Source organism: Peromyscus maniculatus, chromosome 1 (genome assembly GCF_049852395.1).
Source record: "Peromyscus maniculatus bairdii isolate BWxNUB_F1_BW_parent chromosome 1, HU_Pman_BW_mat_3.1, whole genome shotgun sequence".
Taxonomy (NCBI): domain Eukaryota; kingdom Metazoa; phylum Chordata; class Mammalia; order Rodentia; family Cricetidae; genus Peromyscus; species Peromyscus maniculatus.
In genome coordinates this window covers 78,086,006-78,110,134 of record NC_134852.1, presented here as the reverse complement: position 1 = coordinate 78,110,134, position 24,129 = coordinate 78,086,006, and the positions used below count along the sequence as shown (strand labels likewise).

At 45.5% G+C, this 24,129-nt stretch overlaps 1 protein-coding gene and 1 long non-coding RNA gene across 2 annotated transcripts in view; one reads left to right on the top strand and one right to left on the bottom strand.

Annotated features, from left to right (window-relative positions):
- The window catches only part of Adamts17 (ADAM metallopeptidase with thrombospondin type 1 motif 17), a 332,924-nt gene that overhangs the window by 298,279 nt on the left and 10,516 nt on the right, over window positions 1-24,129 (bottom strand). Inside the window, exon 3 of the mRNA XM_042277783.2 lies at window positions 21,876-22,041. Coding sequence (XP_042133717.2) covers window positions 21,876-22,041 — 166 coding nt within the window. The remainder of the gene's footprint in view (window positions 1-21,875; window positions 22,042-24,129) is intronic.
- Window positions 11,350-21,882, top strand: LOC121829448 (uncharacterized). Its single transcript, XR_013042279.1, has 3 exons — window positions 11,350-11,503; window positions 15,614-15,746; window positions 21,613-21,882. It is a non-coding gene; the product is annotated as an uncharacterized LOC121829448 (long non-coding RNA).

The window sequence follows — 24,129 nt, the reverse complement described above, 5'->3', positions numbered from 1 at the left end:
TAGGAGCATGCCCAGCTGATAAGTGTGACAGGAAACACGGTTACTTTGTGCCGGCTGCAATGGTAATGCTTGTCCTGGCGGGAGGGACGAGGAGACACCTTTCTAGGTTGCAACAGGCTTCCTAAAGTTATTAATGTCCTAACGTCCAGAATTCATGGGACTGGTGTCGTGCAGGACAGAGGCTTTGGAGATGTGAACCCTGAGACACAGGGATTCTCTGCTATGTCCTCCAGAAGGGAAGGGACTTCAATTACAAAAGAGGTCCGGCAGAGGGATGCAGCGTGAGAAACATCACAGGCTTTGGAGATGGAGGAAGCAGAGAAGGACCCTGAGCCAAGGATTGTGGTGGCCTGTAGAGCTGGATGAGGTGAGGAAATAGATTCTGTTCCCAGAGCATCCAGCAGGAACAAAGGGCTGCTGACATCCAGTGCAGCTGATTTTAGACCTCTGACCTCCTAGACTGGAAGAGAAGTGTGTTATTTTAGACAACCGAGTCTGTGGTAATTTACTATAGCAGCCGTAGGAAAGGAGTGCGTGAGGGGCTGAGCATTGCCCTGAGCCAGGGTGCCTTGGATGCAGCCAAGACAGTGAACGGCAGACAAAGAAGTGTGACGCTTACAACACACACACAGCATCCAGACTTTCCAGAACACCAACGGAGCCTGTCAGGGTGGGACCTGCTAGAGAAGCAAACAGTGTCTCACTTGGGCCTCTAAACCCAAGAGCAGTATAAAGATGACCAAAAAGGTCATTCCACGGTCAAAGTCTGCCTTTAACACACCAGGACCCTGTGACCAGAGCATCCTTGTTTGTCCCCCAATAAGCAAGAATGACCTCCTAGCCAGGCAGGGGTGGCTCACACCTTCAATCCTAGCACTTGGGAGGCAGAGGTAGGTGGATCTCTGTGAGTTACTTTGAGGCCAGCCTGGTCTACAGAGTGATTTCCAGGACAACCAGAGCTATACAGAGAAACGCTGTCTAAAAAAAAAAAAAAAAGAAAGAAAAGAAAAAAATGATTTCCTAATACACCAAGTGAAAGGGATCTTGGAGCACTTAACATGTGGGAGCTCGGGTGACTCTCCTAGGCAGGCATCGTGTAGCAAAGGTGATTCCACAGGCAATGCAAAGCTTAAGCAGACCAGCTTTTCCGGAAGAAGGAAAGTTACGAAGGAATCACAGCCACAGAGAGCACTATGTTGAGATGGTTCCAGAAAAGATGGTACCAAACCTTCACAGACCAGACGGCCTGCATGATTCATAAACTGTTCCAGAGCACCGAAGGAAAGGCCACATTTTATAGAGACAGTATCATGTTCATGCCCAAACGGAGAATGACATACAGACAAGCATATGCACAGACAGACAGACACACACACACAGACACACAGACACACACACTCACACACATACACACTCACATACACACACTCACACACACACTCACACAGACACACACAGAGATATAAAGATCATCACATATAAATTATGGATGCAAAAATTTTAGGTAAAACTTTAGCAAGTAAAATGCACCATCAACTGAAGGAAATGATACACCAAAACCAAGTGGGATCTTCTTTTCCAGGAATTTAAGGTTGGTATAATATTAGGAAACCATTGACATAATATATCATACTAATACATCTAAGGAGGAAAATCATATGCATGTCTACATAATGCTATAAAAGCCATTGGAAAATTCAATAGCCATGTCTAATTTTAACAATTACACGCTCACGGGCCAAGTCTGAGGTAGTTTGAGGATCACAGTAACTACATATTTGTGGACTAAAAGGAGTCAACAAGTCCACACAGATAGAAATACCTAAGTCAGGGAGAAGAGAAAGAAACCCTGCTCACAGGAGAACAGCTCTAAGGCTGGAGGTACGCTAGGCGTGAGAGTCAGCCTTTCAAACGCTTCATGATAACAGTGCAGAATGAAGAGACAAGGCTAGAGAGGAAAGGCTGGTGCAGAGCCCGGTATCTACATGATCTCTAAACTCCCCGGGCTCCTGGCTAATTGCATATGCAAAGACAATAACGATCTTAACTTGACCTGTGTTAACCTCGAAACACAAACTTTACCCAGCACTGAATGTGGCCAGACCGCCCATGCCCACAGTGAGACCCACCCAGGAGAACACAGAATCTTCTCCGTTTTTCTCTCCCATCCAGTTGTGATGAAACACTAGACAAAAGTAAACCCACAGATGTCCTTGTGCTGGCTGGTCTTATGTCACCGTGACACAGGCCAGAGTTATCTAAAGGGAGGGAAGCTCAAGTGAGAAAATGTCTCCGTATGATCCACATACATGGCATACACATATTTAAAATGAATGGCATTTTAGAAATAGATTCTACTATGGAACCAGAAAAGAAAGGTGGGAAAGACACTACTAGGACCCCTAGAAAAAGGGAGACACGGATGACAGAAAAGGAAGCAGAGTGTTAGCACCGCTGTACTCCATTTCTTGCAGTGAGGGTCTGAGCCGATGAAGGTGGAAAGGGGGGCTGCACACTCAAGCAGCCCAGAGAGGCTGTGTCAGGAAGGGTAGTGTACACGCTTGCTTTCTGTTGCCGGGATAAATCGCTCACCAACATAAACTTGGAGAAGGGAAGGATTCATTCGGCCTATCAGATTATAGGCCATCTGGAGAACCCAAGGCAGAAACGGGGGGGGGGGGGGGGGGCGGGAATTGAAGCAGAGACCATGGAGGAACGCTGCTTACTGGCTTGCTCCCAGGCTCACGTTCAGCTACCTTTCTCCGATAGCCCAGGCCAACGTGCCAATCTGATGGAGGCAGTTCTTCAGCTGAGGTTGCTCCCTTCTTAGGTGACTGGGTTTGTTTTGAGTTGACAGTTTTGAGTAGAGAGGTTGAAAGGAAAGTGGGAAAGGTGGGGGAGGGGATAAAAACATAAGCGATGGAGAGAAGTATCACTTGGTGGATTTGGGCAGTGGCAGGCTAACGCTCTTTGCAACTCTATCAAAATCAGCACCAGCCAGGAAGTAAAGGAGAAAGCATTGAGAGTGAACACGATAAGAGAACAGTACACTTTGAGTCCAGTGACTGGAGAGTCCTGGGTGAGACTAGGTGTCTGCCATGTTCTGGGGACTAGGCAGCAACTGCGGCCAATCCTAAGCTGGGTAGGTGAGTGCTCAAAGTATGAAGGCTCCAGACATAGGAGGAGACAGCGAGGGCCTGCTCCAGGCGACAAGCATGTCAAGGAGCTAGAGAAAATTACAGAGGGCCTGCGGCTGGAGTTCAGTGGTGAGTGCTTGCAAGCATACACTGGGTCCTGGGTTCAATCCCAACACAGGGAGAAAAAAAGTATAGAAACGCCAGCTTTGTGAAACCTGTGCAGACATCTTGGCCTACTGAAACTTGTGCTTGCTGGTATTCAGAGATAGGGAGGAGAGGAAGGATGAAGAACAGGGCACCAGCTCAAGGTCATCTTAAACCAAGGACCAAGAGAGGAGTAAGGAAGCCCTGTTGTTAGGAAACACAGACTGAAACCCACAGGCTTTGATGTAAGGGAGAGAATCGGCTGCAATTTCTAGTCAGTCCCACATAGTCATGAGAGAACTGTGAAAGGTGCTGGGGATACAGGACAAAGATTTAGGATAGTCCAGAATGAGGGCAAACAATGAACAATACTCCACCAAGGCTCCAGGAACCAGCTTCAGACCATGGAGCAACTCGTCATCAATCCACAATGAACAGAATCCATTCACATCTGCATACCATTGCTTCCTGTTGTGGTCTAAGCTGTCAGCCCAGGGCTAGTTCTCATGACATGTCTGCTCCCTCTACCCTTCCTAAACAACAACACTCCTTGGGAATCAGAAAATCCCTCCAACGAGGACTCCCCAAAAGGACTCCCCAAAATGGAGCAGGGAAGGAGAAGTGATCAAGACTGGAGACCCTTCCAAAACAGCACTGGTGATCAGCTTTGGACCCTCTTTGTCCAAAGATAGGACGCTCGCTCTCTAAGAGGGTACTGTCTTTCTTGTTTTCTCCGGGATCCTTAACACGTGGTTCAGAACCTAAGACACAGTCAACAGCAACTAAACATTGGCCCTTAGGTAACAGGTCTTATTATAAGTTTAAGTGCAGAGATCTAAAAACACTAACTCACTGTTTAACTAACACTATATTACCATCTGAGTCACTGAAAGCTTAAAAGTACAGAGAATATAACCAATATTTATACAAAGATTCATGTGGACACTGCCTCCAGACCTAGCATATCCATTTCTTATGTTCCAAAGATCAGCCCAGAAAGTCAGGCCCTCAAGAGGAAGCCAAGGCACAGAGGTGGGTCCTCAAAGCTGCCCTTCGGGTTTACAAAGGCTGGAGCAAGCCTTCTAAAGACCTGTTGGTCACTTGTGTTGAATGACCACATTCTTAAAAGCAAAGAAATTGGGGAAGAACCAATCATGAGTGGTTGATTGCACAAACAATTTCAAACAAGCTTTCTTAGCATCTCTGATGCTGAGGTCTTAGTGTTGTGCATTCATGGCTCCTCCCACTAGTTGCCTCCTACAACATGGTCTCTGGCATGACCCTCACTGCCATTCTCCTGGTTGCTATGGTAGCAGCTCAGGATGATGGCACCGTTCCTCAAGCACAGGCTGCTGACCTTGGCTTTTGTGCAGTTCTTGTACCTAGAAACCCAGCAGCCCACAGAAGTGCAGCCTAGAAACCTGGAATCTGAGTCCTTGACTAAGAATCCAGATCCCAGCTTGAAGGGCACCACGGTTTGGATCTAGAATGCCTCCCAGAAGGCCCATGCATAAAAGGCTGGGGGCCCTACTATAATATCAGGGAACCTGTAAGAGGAAGGATAGGAGGTCTTGAGGTCATTAGGAGTGTGTCTTCAAGGAGGATGGTGGGACCCTCCCTTCTTCTTGTTCTTTATGAGGTGGGTGGTTTTGCTCAGTCACAAGCTCCCTCTATGATATATTGTCTCACCATGCGCCCACAAGCAACAGAGTCAAACAACCATGGACTGGAACTTCCAAAACAACAAGGAATCTATATCCTCTTTACCAGGCCATTATCTCGGATATGTGTTACAGTAACAGATCTGCTAACAGAGAGGTAGATCTGGGAGAGCCTTTCTCACAGTGCTGGGCACCTTCCACCTCTTCCTGAGACCCTTATCCCATACATGGATCCCCTCTACGATTTCCATCTCAGGTTCCGCTTTAATGAACTCTTGCCTTCCTCACAGGAAGAAGCTGCTATATGTCCTCACAGTGCTTTCTTCTTGACTGAAGTACAGCAGTAAGTCTTGTAATGCCCCACAACTCGAGTCAAGTAAAAAGATGGAGAAAATTATCTCCTGTGGCTGGGAGAGAGCTCAGTTAGTGAGGTGTTTGCTGAGTAAGCCCAGGGGCCTGATTTCGATCCCCAGAACCCACGTTAAAAAGCCAAGTGTGGCCATGGTTTTTTGATATTCACAGGAGACCTGCCCTTTCCTGGATGGAGAGAGAAGAGGAGGGGATGGAGGGGAGGATGAGGAGAAGGACTGGGGGGGGAGGATGTGGGGGGAGCTGTGGCTGGGGTGTAAAATAAATAGATGAATAATAAAAAAGAAAGCCAGGCATGGTGGTTGGTGTGACCCCCAAGGCTCACTGGCCAAGCAGCCTAGCCTAATCAATGAGCCCCAGATGCCAATGGTAGACACTTTAAAAAAAATCAAGGTAGATGGTTTCTAAGTAACGACACTCAGGGTCGACCTCTGACCTCCATATACACATGCACACAAACTCAGGGTCGACCTCTGGCCTCCATATACACATGCACACAAACATACATACATATACACACAGTATTGCCACCTTCTATAGGTAAGGAAAACAGAAAGGATTAAAAGAAATTAGCTGACTTGGTTCATGCTTCTCCATGCTGGAAGGCAGAGTCAGAGCACTCAAGGCTGGTCCAGCACTGCATCCATTCCCAGGCCATGCAGGCAGGTGACAGGCTGCTTCTACTTTACAATGCCCACCAGACTCCCAATTCAGTCATAAAGCCTCAGCGGTGGTAATAGTCAGGAATAACCATTGTATACAGGGATACAATTCGGCTCTCATTTTACTCTTCCCAAAGAGTTGTGAATAAGCATCTCCACCCACCCAAATACCTCAAGAGAATTTCCTTGGTCATTCAACTGAAAAAGAGGTTTCAAATGAGAAGGAGTGACTTGGACGAACAGGTGCTTCTTCACATAAACCAAACAGCAGGATCAGACCGCCTCAAAGTCTGTGCGAATCAGGCTCAGGAGACAGCAGCACACACAGAACTGATGACCATCCCCCTCATCATATAAAAGGTGCCATCTGACACCCGAGTAAAATTCACCCAGCAACTTCTACATCACTCTCTATCCCCAAGCATGGGGTGCTATGGGATGCAGGTATGGATGTCCAGCTGAGGGGCAGGACTGCTGCATCACACTTTTAGCTATCTGCTCACAGCAGCTCCAGATCCCTCCACATAGGCCAGAGAACATCATAACTCCATAGGACTGGGCACCATAGACCGTACCTCCACCCAAGCATCCCGTCATCACAGATGGCCAAGATGTGTGGAAGCCCTTTCATGGTGTCCTTGGAACTTGGACAGTGTGCTTTTCAGCATTGACCAGAAAGCTGGAAGGACTAAAGGTCTTGAAAGTCCATGAATGGACTTCTAAGCCCCATAGACATTTACACAGCCTGAAAGATGAGGCTTCATTTATGCCTAAGACGAGCCACAATGCATACAATCTGACTTCAGGTGAGCTCGTATGACGTTTCTAATAGATCTAATACCAAGTGGCTTGGTATTTTTAAAAGTTGTTGTAAGTTTTAATTCCTTTTATGGCCTGAAGATCTCTGTACCCCAATTCATTCATGCAAACTGTTAGGAGGTAGGACCTTTGGGGGTGATTAGATAATGAGTGAGGGAACCCTTACAAGTGAGATAAGTGCTCTGATAAAAAGGCTCTGGTGAGGACATGGCAAGAAGGCCCCATCTCCAAGAAGGTCCATCACCAGTCACAAGGCCCCATCTCTGAGAAGATTCATCACCAGTCACAAGGCCCATCTCTGAGATGGTCCATCACCCAGTCACAAGGCCCCATCTCTGAGAAAATTCATCACCAGTCACAAGGCCCATCTCTGAGATGGTCCATCACCCAGTCACAAGGCCCCATCTCTGAGAAGATTCATCACTAATCACAAGGCCCCATCTCTGAGAAGATTCATCACTAGTCACAAGGTCCCATCTCTGAGAAGATTCATCACTAATCACAAAGCCCCATCTCTGAGAAGATTCATCACCAGTCACAAGGTCCCATCTCTGGGAAGATTCATCACTAATCACAAAGCCCCATCTCTGAGAAGATTCATCACTAATCACAAGGCCCATCTCTGAGAAGATTCATCACTAATCACAAGGCCCCATCTCTGAGAAGATTCATCACTAATCACAAGGCCCCATCTCTGAGATGGTCCATCACCCAGTCACAAGGCCTCATTTCTGAGATGGTCCATCACCAGTCACAAGGCCCCATCTCTGAGATGGTCCATCACCAGTCACAAGGCCTCATCTCTGAGAAGGTCCATCACCCAGTCACCGAATCTGCCAGTGCTTTGATCTTTGGCTTTTCCAGACTTCAGAATTCCAAGAAATAAATGTCATTTCTATTGTTTACAAGCCACTTACCTTATAGCATTTTGTTACAGCATCCAGAAAGGGCTAAAACAATACTTTAGCCAAATGCAAAGTAAAAAAAAGGGGAAATTTTCATGTACAAGAAATGTACAGAGATTTCACACCTGGAACAATAAGTGAGTGAGGTGTAGTCTTAAACAACCCAGCAGATGAAAGGCCCAGATATTGCCAAGAGAGTGAGAGCCACTGTTACCTTGTGCAGTGACAAGGACCAGTGGGAACCCGTGACACCAGTCAGCAGCCCCGAGAAACTCAAAGCAGTTTATAATCACAGACCTGGACTGCTTACTGCTTTTTTTTTTTTTTTTTCCGAGACAGGGTTTCTCTGTGTAGTTTTGGTGCCTGTCCTGGATCTCGCTCCGTAGACCAGGCTGGCCTCAAACTCACAGAGATCTGCCTGGCTCTGCCTCCCGAGTGCTCAGATTAAAGGCGTGTGCCACCACCGCCCAGCTAACCTGCACTGATCTTAATCTCAGAAAAGACATCATATGATAAGGCTAAAGTTCAACAAAGTGATAAAAGGTACAAAGCAAGCATATTGAAATAAGGCATAATAAGAAATCAAGTTGGAAAGAATTAAATATAATTTTGAGGCATACAGAATTGTTAAAATCAAAACCCTAAAGAATAGAGTTAAGATCCAATGAGGGAGAAATCTGCTGCTCTAGGGAACCAATGGGAGAGAATTCTCCAGAACACAGAATATAAAGATGACCAAGGGCATGAAAAGGAGCTACAGAGCAAGGTGGACAGAATAGCAAGAGCCACATTTACCAGTTAGGGGTGCCCAAGGGGCATGGGGACTTAGTGGGGGAGGCACTGTCCAGTGCACACAGAGCCTGCTGGGGATGGACAAAAGCCACAGAGCCTCACATCAAAAGCTGGGACTCCAATGAGATGAGTACAGGAAACCTGCCGGACACGTGCTGTGGGACACACACACACAGTGACAGTGTCTTGCCCACAGAGAGGAGAGGCGGAGTATTTACACAGACTCTAAAGCTAGATGGACTGTTTACAAGCAAAAGCAGACCACAGAGAGCATCTTCACAGCGCAAGCAGAAGACAACACTCAACCTAGAACTCCATCTTCAGTTAAACCACCCCTGAGAGTGAAGATAAAATAAACAGAGTTTGGGTAAAGCAGAGATGAGGATCGAGCCCCACAAAATCCCCCACTTAAAAGAATGTTGTTTAAGAACAAAGGCAGAGAAGTGAGCAGCGAGAAACTATAATATTGAACAGGTAAGATGATAAATATATAAACAAAACTGAATAATTCTAACTGTACAAATGGTGACAATTGAGAGAAAATAAAATGAAAAAAAAAACAGAAAAGCAAAGATTTTTGAAGGTTTTTGTGTTATAAACAAAAGATTGTTGATGATCTGATACTTTAACAAAATCAGTGTTATGGTGTGTGTGTGTGTGTGTGTGTGTGTGTGTGTGTGTGTGTGTGTGTGTGTGTGTGTGATTTAAAGGTAACAACAAGTGGAAGGGAGAAGGAGGAACAGAGAAAACCTGGTTAGACCAATGGAAAGGGGTGTGGGGTAGTGGCACCATATGCAAGCAGAGGAATAGCATGGTACAAGAAATGGAAAACAAAATACAAGATGCTATAAAGAAATCCAACCGCATCACTAACACCACAAAAACAAAGCTATTCCCCTACCACTGAGGAAAGAGAGTCCTAAGTTGGAGTGTGTTCTCAGATACCGTTCCTTTACATTGTTGTTGAATCAGGCTCCCAGCTACTTTTCAACAGAGCTGGGGACTGCGCCAGAGCCCCTGCGTCCCAGACAAGGCTCCACCAACTGCACTACCTACCCAGGGAGATACATACAACTTTTAAGAAACATGTAAAACATCCTAACGAAGAAGGATTAAAATTAAACTAGAGAAAGACAAATATCAGGCAAGCATAAAATGAAAATTGACAATATTAGATGCAAACACAAATAGAAGGTCAAAAGCCTAACCTGGGATAAAAATGGACTGTCAACATGATGATATAAGAGTTGGGTTTTTATCTCCAATTAACTGGTCAGGAATATAGCTTCAAAACCTGTGTGTATTAACTAATACTATGTTACAATGTATAAAGTAAACGTTGGTGAAATTAAAAGGTGGAATTAGCTGATCAGAGTACACTGTGAGATTTTATATGTACCTCTAAAACAAATAAATCCAAGCATGCTCAAAATAATCATGCAAACATGAATGATTCCACCGTCATAACTTGAACTAATGAACGTTGTTCAAAAAATTAGGGAATACACATTTTAACTTTTAGTGTATGTGCATGCGCGCACACACACACACACACACACACACACACACACACACAGCAACCCACATTTATTAAAATAAAAATGCCAGGGCTGGGAAAATGGCTCATATGGTCAAGGTATGAGCTACCAAGCCTAAAACCCTGAGTTTGAACCCCAGGACCCACATGGTGGAAGGAGAGAATCAACACCCCAAAGCTGTCCTCTGACTTCTGCATACATGTCTACACACACACACACACACACACACACACACACACACACACAAAACAAATGTTTTTTAGAAGCCTACTTTCTAAACTAAAAATGCAAATCTCAACTATGACCAAAGAATCCATGTTATATGAAACGTGGTAGGACCAAGACAACCATAAAAAACCCCAATGTCCAGAAGACAACTGCAAACTTGAACAACATGTAAAGGCCCCCAAAGTAGAGTCTCAGAAAATGGGAAACTGTAGAGAGATTCTGGGGGGAGTCAACACAGGAAAGAAAGAACGGCACAGGAGACGGAGGGAAGACTTCCTCGGCGCTTTGCTGGGAAGCCAGCGTCCTTGAAACCTACAGGGCCAAAGGACAGAATGAGGGTGACAAACTGACAGGTAAGCTGTGGGAGCCCACAAAGATTCCAATGTGTGGCTTGACTCAAGGTCCGAGAGTCAGAGTGTATGTTGGTCTTCAAGGCTGCATAATAGGGTGCAAAGGCATGGTTGCCAGGTGTCTTATACTTCAAGGCCTAATCACAGGATGCTTTGCCGTGGGGCGTGGTTACCAGGTGTTTTGAAGGGTCTACACTTGGTTGTATATTGTGCTTTGATCTTGAAAGGGGGAAGTCTTTTGCCTCTCCCCTTGCTAGTGTATAAAAAGCCCATTATGAATAAACTCAAGGCTGATGGGTATTGACCCAGGGCCCTCCCGAAGCTATCCTGTATCTCTGCCTTTCTCTCTGTCTACTTCTATATTTCCTATCTAACATTTCTCAATTCCTCACTCTCTGCTTCAAGGGACCCTTCGATAGGTCAGGGCTGGACCCCAACACTGGGCCCCAACAGTAATCATGGAAAAGACTGTATGGGAATTCTACCAAATCTCTGTGTTGTCTCTACATGAAACAGATTGTAGCTAAGGAATTTGAATGAAGGCACCCTGCATGGATACACAATGATAAGGGTTATTGAATAAAAATTGTTGTTCCAGACATGATATACCTCCTTATGAGTGACTGGTCAAAGAAACTCCAGAGCTCTTCAAAACAATACAGGTCATTGTTATTGCCCTTGGTTACCCACCGTGACTACATGGTAAGACCCTATTTCTGATGACATCACAAACCGTGGCTGCAGGACATAGAGAAATCAATCTCAAATCAGTCAGGGAACTTCCTCCCTGCCAGCCAGCTTTCATAGTGCCAGAAGGTTCGATTCTGTGTGGGAGAGGAAAGACATCAATGGTCCTACCCAAGGCTGGACCCTACAGGCTACAATACCTACCTGCCAGGTAAGATGTGCCCATGTATGCAATAGTGGCATGATTATCATGGGTTAACCAACTGCTTTCTGATTGGATATGAGCCCTGCTCCATGGATGGAAATTCATGCTTGATACTGTAAACCTGGGCAGAAAAATATGGCTACGAAGATCAGAGGCCCTGTTGTCATTATTTTGCTAAATGGCCATCATATCAAATTGCCTTCAAATTACATTTATATTCACAGACCTCGACTGCTCTTCTCAGTTAGAGAAGCTTCTTTTTGGAGTCAGCGCAGATTTGAGTCAATGCACTGACTCATAGCTGATCCAAGTACTGAGAATAAGGGACTGTGAGTACTCAGCCCTAAATGGGACATCTCTATCACACTGTCACCAAGGCTCAGGGCACATCGTAAAAAAGTGGGCAGAAACAAATGTTAAGAGGCAGGGATTGGGGAGGAGTCCTTTCTCCTGGATACGACAAGGTGACTGCACACATTAACTCATAGCACCTATGGTTATCTGTACCAGATCAAGCCAGCCACACTTGTCACATGGGTTGAGGAGGGAGAAGCCGTCTTCTTCGGCAGTGGCAACTGGGAGATTATCCGTGCTTCACTGGATAGCCCCACACCCATGCACACATGGGCAGTACTAATGGGACTTAGCCGGTGCTGGACAGATGGACAGATGGCTCAGCAATTCAAAGCACTGGCTGCTCTCCCAGAGGACCTTAGTTTAATTCCCAGCACCCACACAGCCGTGTCTACAACTCCGACAGTCTGTAGCCCCAGTTTCAAGAGACTTGATACTCTCTTCCAGCCTTTACAGTTACCAGGCATGCATGTGGTGCACAGACATGCATAGGAGCAGAACACCCATACACATAAGATAAAGCACATTTTCAATTGTTTTTAAAAAGGACTATTCTCTGAGCCACACTTTCATCAGCCTCATGAGTTCAGCTGTGCCTGCTAACAAGAGATCACTACAACCAGGCTTGTTCATTGCTGACTTTCTGTCACAGAAAGAGGGGCAGGGAGGGTCACTGGGACCTCACTGGAGTATCCAGCCACTTCTTGAAGTCAGTTATATGTAATTCTGCTCTAATTTCACGTGGCCTCCAGGAGGCTGGGAAGGACTAGGCAGGGCCTCCATCTACGAAGCTATAAGGAAGCCATCATCCACGCAGATCTTCCAGTAGCCCCATTCTTCTGCTTACAACCCCTCACCCAAGCTCTGTAAGCAACCCTAATAAACACATTGGTTCCCCAGGATGAACTGAGATGGAATCAAACTTTGGTTTATAATTGGGAGTTTATGAGGCCAGGGTTAGAATAGACATTGCCTAGACACCCCTTCTCACTGGAGAAAATTCTCTTAACAGTTGGTTATTTTTAAAGAGGAGGAGGAGGACACGAAGTTGGGAAGGAGAGTATGTGTTGGGGAGAGTCCCAAGAGAGAAATAGGGGTGGGTATGATCATATTTTACTGTATACATGTGTCACATTCTCAAAGAATACATTTTTTAAATTGTTTAAAGAACTAACCGAGGTCTGAGCTGCCACCCAAGATACAAATGTTGTAATTTGAGTCCAGTAAAATTGTTTCTAGTAAGACATTCTCCAGAGGAACAGAACCCGATGTCTCCACAATACAATGTTTATAACATCCAGAGCACAATCCAAAATTAGTTGACATGCCAAGAATCAGGAGCATGTGACCTACTTTCAGGAGAACAGACAAAGGAGACAAAACCAAACATCCCAGATGTTAGAGTAGTTCATAGGAACGTTAAAGTGACGCTCATCACCATGCTCAAGGGGTTGAAGGAAAATGTGCTCATGATGGGTGAAAAGATTTAAAAAAAAAATCTCAGCAGAGACACTGGGACTATAAAAAAGAACCCAGTGAAATTATCACATGAATCTACTCTCCAATCGTTACACACAGAATTATAAATCATCTTTAAAAATGGCTAAGAATCTGTATGGACTTTAATCTGAACGGGTTATAAAAATACCCTCTGGCCATTTGAGCTACTGTGTGAAAAGATAGAGCCAGTAGTTGAAACCCAAAGACCCATCTCTAAATTCATAACCACTATATCGCACTGTTTCTCTAATGGGTAAATAAACAAACAAACATTACAGAAACTAGAGAACATTTAGACCTGAAAACTACAAATAGTACATGTCAAAAGCTGTCTGCAGCCAAAAATGTGCTAAAACGGAAATGCATAGTCTCGAATATGTGAATTAAAATGACTTAAGAGACAGTGGCTCACATATGAATCCTAACATTCAGAAAAGAGGTAGAGGAAGGAAGGTCACAAGTTCAAAGCCAGCCAGGGATACATAGAAAGTTCCAGGTCAACCTATATAATATGACCTATCACAGGAGGGAAAATAAAAAGATTTCAAAAGACAAAAAATTTAGTGAGGTAGGTATTCTACTCAAGAAAGTAGGGGAAAAACAAGAGGACTGTAAAGAATATTTAAAAAAAAAAAAGAAGGGAGGGAGGGACAGAGAGAGGGAGGACAGAGGGAAGGAGGACAGGGGGGAGGACAGAGAGAGGAAGGGAGGAGAAAAAGATGGTTCAGTAGTGAGAACAATTATGGAGACCGGAGTTGGGATGCAGCACCCACGTGACCTGTCAGACATCCTGTACTCCCCAATAACCCCAGGTCCAGGGATGAGGCAGAGACAGGTCTTGTTGGCTTCCAGTCTAGTTGAGAAAACGCAAGCCCCAAACTCAGCGAGAGAGAGAGACCTTGCCTCTAAAAGAATAGGTGGAGAGTGACAGAGAACGGCACCTGGCACATTCTTATGGCCTCTACACACAAAAACACACATTCCTGCACACGCATATCCACACACATCCATACATAGCATACATACATGTATGTATACTAACACAGACACATATATACATTCATAAATCTTTAATATAAATAAATCAAATAAAAATAAATAGAGCTAGGCATGATGGTATGTGCCTATGGTGCCAAGTACTCTGGAAACTGAGACAGGAGGATCATTTGAGCCCAAGAGTGAATATTAGCTGGGGCAATACACTGAGACTCCTTTTGAATATAGAACAACAAATAGACAACAAATAGAAAAACAATATACATAAATATAATTTATAAGTTAAAGAAGTGGAAAACAAAAAGCAGTAGGGAGGAAAAAGCTAAGTCCTTGGAACGATGAGTAGGCAAACTTCTACCGTGCATGAATGAACTTGATTTACATTCATCAGCGTAGATAAGGCTGGAAACCATTACTGTGAATGATAAATGTAAGCTGCACAATATGAAACCACTTATGTAGATTCTAAAATACAGAAAGCACAACACACAGCTTACCACTCTGTGCAGAAGGCAGGAGATGACAGAGTCGCACCAGCATGGTGGCTTCTCCTGGAGAGCACTTCAGAGGGAGTCTGAGGGCCATGAATGTTCATTTCTCTCTGCAACCACTACGGCCAGATGCTAACATGCCTTCAATCAGGGTGCTGGGGGACAGGTTTTCTGTTTTTCTGTCCTGTGTGGTGTCTTTGCCTGATATTCTGTTACTAAAAATAAACTGCACCCTCTTTATTTTGCTAGTCTTCCTCCCCCACCCCACCCCTCCAGATTGTCAGGGACCTAAGGGCTAGTGAGAGCAGAAAACGTAAGCTTGAGACCTCCAAGGGAACTTTCCAATCTTGAAAAACAAAACCTTGGGTTTTGTTTGTTTTGTGAATTTACCTATGAAATGAATGACAGGAACAAGGATGGCCATGAGAGCCTGTGGGTCCCACCTCAGTGTTCTGTGGGGGCCCCTCCCTGTCTACTGAATCTAGAACCAGGACACTGGAGTGATGGTGTCTCGATGGAGAATAAACATATGGATAATTTAACCATGGTAGCTGCAATAATAGCCAATTGTTTACTAAGTGGCTAAGTGTGAGTACACACCGATTCAGCTTTCCCACAAGCCCAAGAAGACATTGTTCAGCTGTAGATGAGGGGAAGGAAGGCTGTCATTCCAAACTTGTCTGAGATCTCCAAGCTCCTCTACTGTTTCCAAAGGAGACGTGGAGGAAGTGACAAGCCAACCGTGGTATCTAGGCTTACATTTCTCCTTTCTCAGCCAGGCATTGTGGGAGTGCCCTTAGTCACCTCTCTCAGCAGTGGAAGTGGGGCCAGCCAATCTCCTTGCACTGCTGGCCAACAATGACTGGGAGAAGCAGGCAAGACATCTCTCATCATTTCTCTGTAGAATGGTAAGCTGCATGTTGGGGTAAGCGCCATGTTCCAGATGAGAAAACAGAGGCTGGGAGGGCTCGAATTGTTTCCTGTCCCCAAACCCTCAAGCTCCAAGCCCCAGTGCTTCAAAATGTAGCTGTATTTGTAGATAACATTTTTCTGCAAGTAACTAAAATATGAAGCCACCAAAGTGGGTCCCTGAGAAAACACACAGAAGGAAGATGAGTATCTATGAACCGAGAAGAAAGGCCTGGAACAGATTACCTCTCACAGCCTCAGAAAGACCAACCTGGCCAACCCCTGGTCTCGGGCTTCCAGCCCCCACAACCGCGGAGAGGTTTAGGCCCCACTCGAGTATGGGGCTTTGGTATGGAAGGCCCAGCAGACTGAGACAGATGAACCGAGGTGCTAAGTCTCACTAAAGGGAACTGGAATTGAGCCTCTAACACAAGTCTTCCTTCTGCTTCTTATGGCATAATAATTATTAAATATTAGTGTCTGCTCTTAGTGTTCACAGAAGAGCATTTTGCAAATTATATGCAAACAGGTATGTAAAGTATTGATTTAGAGAAACTCAAAGTAGCAGTTGAATTCCATGTTTGACATATGTATATGGGATATGTGCATATTTTCATGTATGTTGATATATGTGAAGGGGTGTGCATGCATATGCATGCATGTGAGTGTGGCAGCCAGAAGCTGACATAGGGTATTCTTCCTCAATCACTATCCACCATATAGAGTGAGGCAGAGTCTCTCATTGAACCCAGAGTTCAACACAACTGGTCTCACATGCCACTCTACCCAGCTGGCATTCACCCAGAGCTCACCAATACAGCTGGTCTCACATGCCACTCTGCCCAGCTGGCATTCACCCAGAGCTCACCAACACAGCTGATCTTACATGCCACTTTGCCCAGCTGGCATTCACCCAGAGCTCACCAACACAGCTGATCTCACATGCCACTCTGCCCAGCTGGCATTCACCCAGAGCTCACCAACATAGCTGGTCTCACATGCCACTCTGCCCATCTGGCATTCACCCAGAGCTCACCAACACAGCTGGTCTCACATGCCACTCTGCCCAGCTGGCATTCACATGGGTGCTGGGATCCTGCCCTCATACTCACATGGCAAAAGCTTTGCCTGCTGAGTCCCTGACCCCCCCAACTCCCACCCATTTTTTTAAGTTTCTTCTTGTAGAAAAGAAATACAACATAAAAGGCCACTGTTCCCAATAATGAATACTGGGCAAAGTCAGAAAAATATTCATAAGCATTGTCTATTATCATTTATCATCATCATCATCATCATCATCATCATCATCATCGTATGAGCCAATATCTCAAAGTCTAGAGCAGTGGTTCTCAACCTTCCTAATGCTGCGACCCTTTAATACAGTTCTTCATGTTGTGGTGACCCCAACCATAAAATTATTTTCATTGTTACTTCATAATTGTAATTTTGCTACTGCTGTGAACTGTAATGTAAATATTTGATATGCAGGATATCTAACATGCAACCTCTGTGACAAGGTCGTTTGACCCCACCTCCCCACCCCCAGGCTGAGAACCACTGGTCTAGAGGAAGCAATCTCAGAGGGATTAAGCCTGTCCTAAGTGGGCAAAGCTCACCCTTCTCCCTGGTCCCAGTGGAAGGAGGAGTTGATCAGTTTAAACTGTTCACTGTGGAAACAGGAAAGAAGCAGCCACATCATCAGCTGTGGAGCTAGAAAGATGGCTTAGGTCCAGGTGAGTGTCCTAAGTCTACACCACCACATTTTAGCCTGGAGTGTGGTGGCCTGCGGGAAGCCAGGGATAGCAGGCAGAGTGGTGCCCACAGTCACCTGGGGACTTCCAGAAACAGATGTGACCCTAACTCCACACATCTGGAAGCAGTGGGTAACGACAGTAACCCAAGCCAGCCTACCTCAAATCCCAATTCAGTAGAAGACCTTCCCCTCATTGGAGCTGCCTCTGTCAGCTGCCAGGGGAGAGCTGGGAACTATGGGATTGTATAATGACAAGCTAGGTAAAGCCTAACCTGAAGTCTAACCTCCTGCCTCACCCACCAAGCCTGTCAGCCCAGGCCAATGTTTCTTGTCTGGCTGCTTTTGTTTCTAACTAAGGAATCTTCGTTGAGATAAAGCCCAAGTCCAGGTCAGCTATATAATAACACATATATGCATGATTAGATTTGCAAATGTTTATATCAATTAGCATATACTATTTCTAAAAGGCTATGGCATCTTTTAGACATTTATCAAAAATGACTTTATATTACTATATATGCACTAGATGATACTAGAAAACACTAATAATTTCACAAAGCAGTTACAACAGAATTTTGTAAACATACCTCAGTGCTGTGAAGACTCCACTCTGGGACAGATTCACATTCTAATGAGCTCACCATCACTCAAAACTGTGATGGAATTCCCGCTTTTAAAATGCCTCATTGCAGACCTATCTTTTCTACTTCTATCTCCTGCATGTGACACCAACCACAGTAAACAAGTCAAATTGGCACTTGATGCCATGAAGACAGCAGTGGAAGATTCTAGACTGAATGTCGAGAAATTTAAATAAACATAGAAGGAAGAGTTTTGAGGTCAAAATGACCACTTAAAACTCAAGGAGCATTTCAACATATCTGAAGTACCATTTTAGCTGTCAAAAAAATAACCAAAAGGCCTTCATGATTGTACCCAAAATAAAAAAAAAAGTTTGTAGGCCCCATATTTTCTTGCCACATTGTAAAGTAGAGTTTTATTTCGTGGAGCACTTTATGGAGTTCTAAAAAGAAAGGCCTGGGAGGGAAAAGGATCGGCCTGTCCCTTCCCCAGGAGTCTACAAAGTCCCTCAGAAATGCAAGTTCTTTCTCCTCCCGGGGGCCTTGGCTGTATTGGTCCATCTAGTTCCTACCCTGTCCAGACACAAGCTACTAGACAGTTACTAAAGTTCATCTTTCAGGTAGGTTCAGTGACTCAGGGAAGACCTGTGAAATTCCTCCTCACCAGAAGGCGCCAGCCAGACCCCTCTGGGGTCAAGTCTAAGGATCGAGTGGTAAAGGGTCAATAACAAGGCTCAGTTAACCTATAGCCACTTTATTCAGCTAGACAGAACATGTTACCCTGGGGTTAATCTGATTAACCTTCATGAGAAACTTCAAGAATGTACTTTACTCATGTGCCAGGAAGTTAATTTTCTCAGAGTCCTAAAGCCCAGGGTTAGCAAGCTAATCCAAATGAGAAAGTCTTATTAGTTAAGTCCAATAAAAGGCCCAACATCTTTCCCAACACCGCGGAAGCATGGACTGGGGGTGTCATGCAAAACAAAAGGACCTGTCTTCGATGTCACACCCTCCCTCCAGAGCCTTTCATTCCGTCTGTGCTACACACACATGCTCCCGCACCTCGGAGGAAGCTGGTGTAAGATTTGGGAGAAAGGAAGGAAAGAGCGTTTTTGAGGCAAGTTCAAAGAGTTCTCTCCAGCCTGCATACTGCTCCTAGTTCCATCCGCCCCACCCTGGGCGCTCCTTTTCTTTCCTCCATTAATGGCTAAACAGTCCAGAGTGTGCTCCCTAACCAGCTGGGAGGGCAAAAATGCCAACACAAGCAGCATTTGTTATTGGCTCAGCAATTCTAGCTGTCACTCCCTCAAAGAGGATGGAAGCAGGTCATCAGATAAACATCCCATTAGCTCATTGGCAGACACGCTGGGCTGCAGGTCACAGACTGGCAGCTGATGGGGTGCCGGCTTGAGTGAGGAGAATAAAAGCCATCTGCACTTCCCGTCACTGTGTGGCTCTATGTGAAGGTTCTCATCTAAGAAAATTCACTCTCGATGGCCCACAGATGCGGTTTTCCCGTCGAAGAGTCCCTGCAAGAGTGTCCAACCTGTGGGCCACACACATCCCAGGATAACTACGGATGTTCTCAACACACTTACAGACTAACACCACCATATCCCAGCATCAAATGGTTGAACACCTCCGATAGTGGGTGACATTCACCACCAGGCTAATGTTAGGACCACCTGGGGATTGTTTCATGGCCAGATGTCCAGGTTATGCTCCAGACAAGCTATAGCAGAGAGACCTGAGTAGCTGGCCAAGATCTCCAGGTGATGCCAACACACTGGCAGGACTGAGAAGGAGCACAGCAAAGTCATAGCCTCGGAACCCATGTGTGCAGGCAGGTCAGCCGCAGCCAGCACACAAATATTTACAATGATGAATAGCTGTTCACTATAACGCAGATAACAGGGGGAAATGATCCATTGAAACTAATCTACCAAGTTCATACGCATGAGTCAAAAGCCCCTGAATCCCATTAAAGGGTATTTTAGTGACTATTGATTTTATTCTGCAGTCTATGTTCCCCACTTTTGTTAACGGTGTGGGCAGCAATTAAGAAAAACTCTGTGATTGGGGCAGCTTTCTTTCTCCTTGGACTTGCTCATCGTGGTCACTGCTAACCATCCCTGCCCCAGGCAGACGGCCTCAGAAGGATAACAGCAAACCTCAGGCAATAGCTGAGCTGCACTGCAAAGTAATCCTGACCTATTTCCGAAGTCACTAGAACACCAAACTGAGTCACATTACATCTCCATAGAAAGATAAACCATACCGAAGCTGGCCCCGGCCCAGGAAGAAATGCTACCTGGACGATGCAGGTTATCCAACTTGGCTAGGGATCATTTTCAAGTAGACTTCTAGAGACAGAGCACCATGAAATAGTCTTAAATACCTGATAACCCACAGTTGTTCAAACAGAGGCGCAGAATGGAAAACAGAGGGTTCCCAGCCCCAGCTACATGTCATTTCTTTAAATTCTGACACCCAAGTCACACCCCAGATCTATTAGCTCAGGATATGAGAGAAGAGCTAAGTAAATGACCCTGGGTCTTGGGTATATAGAATGCTTTCAATGTGCATGAAGGCCAGAGGTCAACACCAGGCAACTTGCTCAGTCACCCCCTGATTTTCTGAAACATGGCCCTCACCAATTCAGCAAGGCCAGCTGGCTGACCATCTCCGGGAATCCACTTGTCCCCTCTCCTCAGTGCTGGGGTCACAGACATGCACCTCCATACCCTGCACTTTGTGTGGTCCTCATGATTGTGTGTCATGGACTTTACTGACTGCGTCATCTCCCCAGTTCCCTGGATGGCACTTTTTAGGCAGTAGTTTTCAAACACGATCATGTATCCGAATCCCCCATGATGAGACCAGCTGTGACACTCGAGACCCTGCAGGTCTGGCGTGAGGCTGGAGGATGTATGTACTGAAAAGTTCTCAAGCGATGCAGATGCTGCTGGCCCAGGGTTTTATAGGTTACCCAGGTAACTTCCATTACAGCATCCAAGGCTGAGGACCAGCATATAAAGCAGGTAAGCTCAGAGTGTGGCCTCATCAGGGAAAGTTATAACCCAGCTGTGCTATAGCCAACCTGGTGTTTGGTAATAAGGTGCTCTGGTCTCTACTTGCTCCTGATGCTTACGACTAAGGCTCTGAAGCCAGGCATGAGGGTGCACCTTTAATCCCAGCACCTGAGAGGCAGAGGCAGGTGGATCTCTGAGTTCGAGGCCAGCCTGGGCTACAGAGCGAGTTCCAAGATAGTCAGGGCTACATAGAGAAACCCTATCTTGGAAAAACAAAACAGAAAACTATGGTTCTATTCCAATGAGATCCTGGGTTCCTTGTTGAAATAAAACTTTTCAAAGGGCAGTTACACATGAAATGTCAACACTAACATACACAGAAAGAAAGTGGCAACCTCCTCAAAAAAAAAAAAAAAAAAAAAAAGAAAGTGTCTTTGGGGACCATAGAGCAGCTTCCAAAATATCCTCATATGCCAATAACAATTTCTATTAACAATAGGTGATCAAGACTGCTGTGGTCCTAGAAGATCCTATCAGCTGGTGACACTGTAGTCATCTTCATCTAAAGGCATCACTCTATGATGATCAAAGTAAGGAAGTTCAGAGTAAGGAAATCAACTACTACAATCCTCAGAATTAGATCCCTTCCATCACATGACGTGTGACCGTATAAAGAAGACAAGTTCTCCTTTTAGCGCACGTGAGCCCACAGAGCGTCAGCTGCACGTTCTCTAGTCCAGCCCCTCTGCTGCCTAGACTCACCTGTCACTACTCTGCAGCGCGGCCTGGGTTCTTCCACCTCGGTAGACGGGCTGGGGGCGGAGGACCATTTGCGTCTGATCAGATGCTCTCTTCCGCTGAATGGGCCTCCTGAGTTGTTGAGGGGCTGGATGAACACCTGCTCCTGCTCGAGCTGGATGAGGCCAACCTACCCAGAAAGGAGAGAACAAGACATTGGTCACCCTCATTCCCTTTCCTTTTGGCCCCAGCCACAAGATGGCTGCACTTTGGTTTGCCCTGTCTGGGTTTGTGCTCTCTTTCCGTTGGCTGCGGGGGACCCCACAGTGAGACACCACCTGACTTAAAAATCTCCCACTGAGTGATTGTATTGGGAGGTTTGGATGGGTGGGTGTCTTAGTGAAGATTCCTACGGCTGTGATCAAACACCATGACCGAAAACAACGTGTGGAGGAAAGGGTTTATTCTCCCTTGCAGACCATAGCATTATCAAGAGACGCTGGGCAGGAACTGATGGGAAGACTATGCTGGAGGGCTGCTGCTTACTGGCTTGCTCAGCCTGCTTTCTTATAGAGCCCAAGACCACCAGCCCAAGGGTGGAACTGCCCACCAGGGGCTGGGCCCTCCCACATCAGTCAGTAATTAAGAAAATGTCCTACAGGCTTGCCTCCAGGTCAATCTGATGAGGTCATTTTCTCAGTTGAGAGTCCCCCTTCCCAAATGAGTCTAGCCTGTGTCAACTCGACTTGAAACCAGCACAGCGGGGTTAAAACTGCTGTGGGATGCAGATATGCGCCCTTGTATTTATTTCTCAAGTCTGATTTCAGAGGGGATGGACTAGTCTACTATCATTTGCTTATGTGTGGTGTGTGTGTGTGTGTGTGTGTGTGTGTGTGTGTGTGTGTGTGTGTGTGTGTGTGTGTGTGAATGCATGAGTGTATGCAGACATAAAAGTGCACCATAGTGTGCATGAGGAGGTCAGGGACAACTTTTGGGAGTCAATTCTTTTCTTCTTCTATGTTGGTCTCAGGGATCAACTATTAGACTTGGTGGTGAACATCTTTACCCCTTAGCCACCTTTCCTGCCCTAACTCATTTAATATCTCTCTCTCTCTCTCTCTCTCTCTCTCTCTCTCTCTCTCTCTCTCTCTCTCTCTCACACACACACACACACACACACACACACACACACACACACACACACACGGGGCGGGTAGGAGAGGGGGAGATGCCATGGGGTGAGTTGCTATGGGTTGAACCTAAGTCTTGCCATGGACTATGACATGCTAGACAAGTGCTCTACAACCAAGCTCTATTTGAAGCCCCAAATCCACCCTCCTACAAGTCCTTCTGAGGAGAGATGGCTCGCCTCGGCGAAGGGGTTATGAGCACTAGTTGCTCTTGCAGAGGACAGGGTTCATTTCCCAGCACCCGCAGAGTGGCTCACGACTGTCTATAACTCCAGTTATAGGGGCTCTAACTCCTTTTTCTGGCCTCCTTGGGCGCTGCACACATGTGGTACATAGACACACATGCAAGCCAAACAGCCACACATATTAAATAAATCTCAATAAAGTTTATTTGAGCTAGGGGTGGTGGTACACATAATTCCAGCTCAAGAGAGTGAGGCAGGGGGATCCAGAGTTTGAGGCTAGCCTGGGGTGAGAACCTATCTCTAAAGTGCACAGGGGGATAGTGTGGTGATCAACTGTGGAGGCAACCTTCCAACTCTGGGGTCAGAACATTATGTTCCTAATAGGAAAATGTATCTTGTCTTTCCTTGAGGATATTTAGAACTAAACACCAAGGCAAAAAAGAACCAGTTCCATGTGTGGTATTAATGCCGAGGGGGTGGAGACTTGCAAATTTCTGCCCTAAACTTGCAGCATTTGAGAGAAGCTGAGAGAGTATCTGATGGATTTGGTTTTTTATTCTGATTATAAATGTTCATCTTAGGAGCAGTATCGGGTATGTAGAGAGAGCTCAGGCCTTCCTGTATTTATAAGAGCGGGCTCTCAGGCTAAGAAGGATGGCTTATGTAATCTCATACTTGAGTGAAAGCTTGATTTCAGATAGCCAAAAGAACTTGAAAGTGAAATTGAATGTGTTGAATTTCTAAGACAGTGCTAAATATTTAATGGTGAAAAAACCACATTTGTAAATGAGCCTAAATATACTTCAAAACCCTCTTAAAAGTGAGTGCAACTACTTGTTAACTAATAAGATTTATAAGTCAAAAGAAAAACTTAAAAAGTAGGACTTTCGCCGGGCGGTGGTG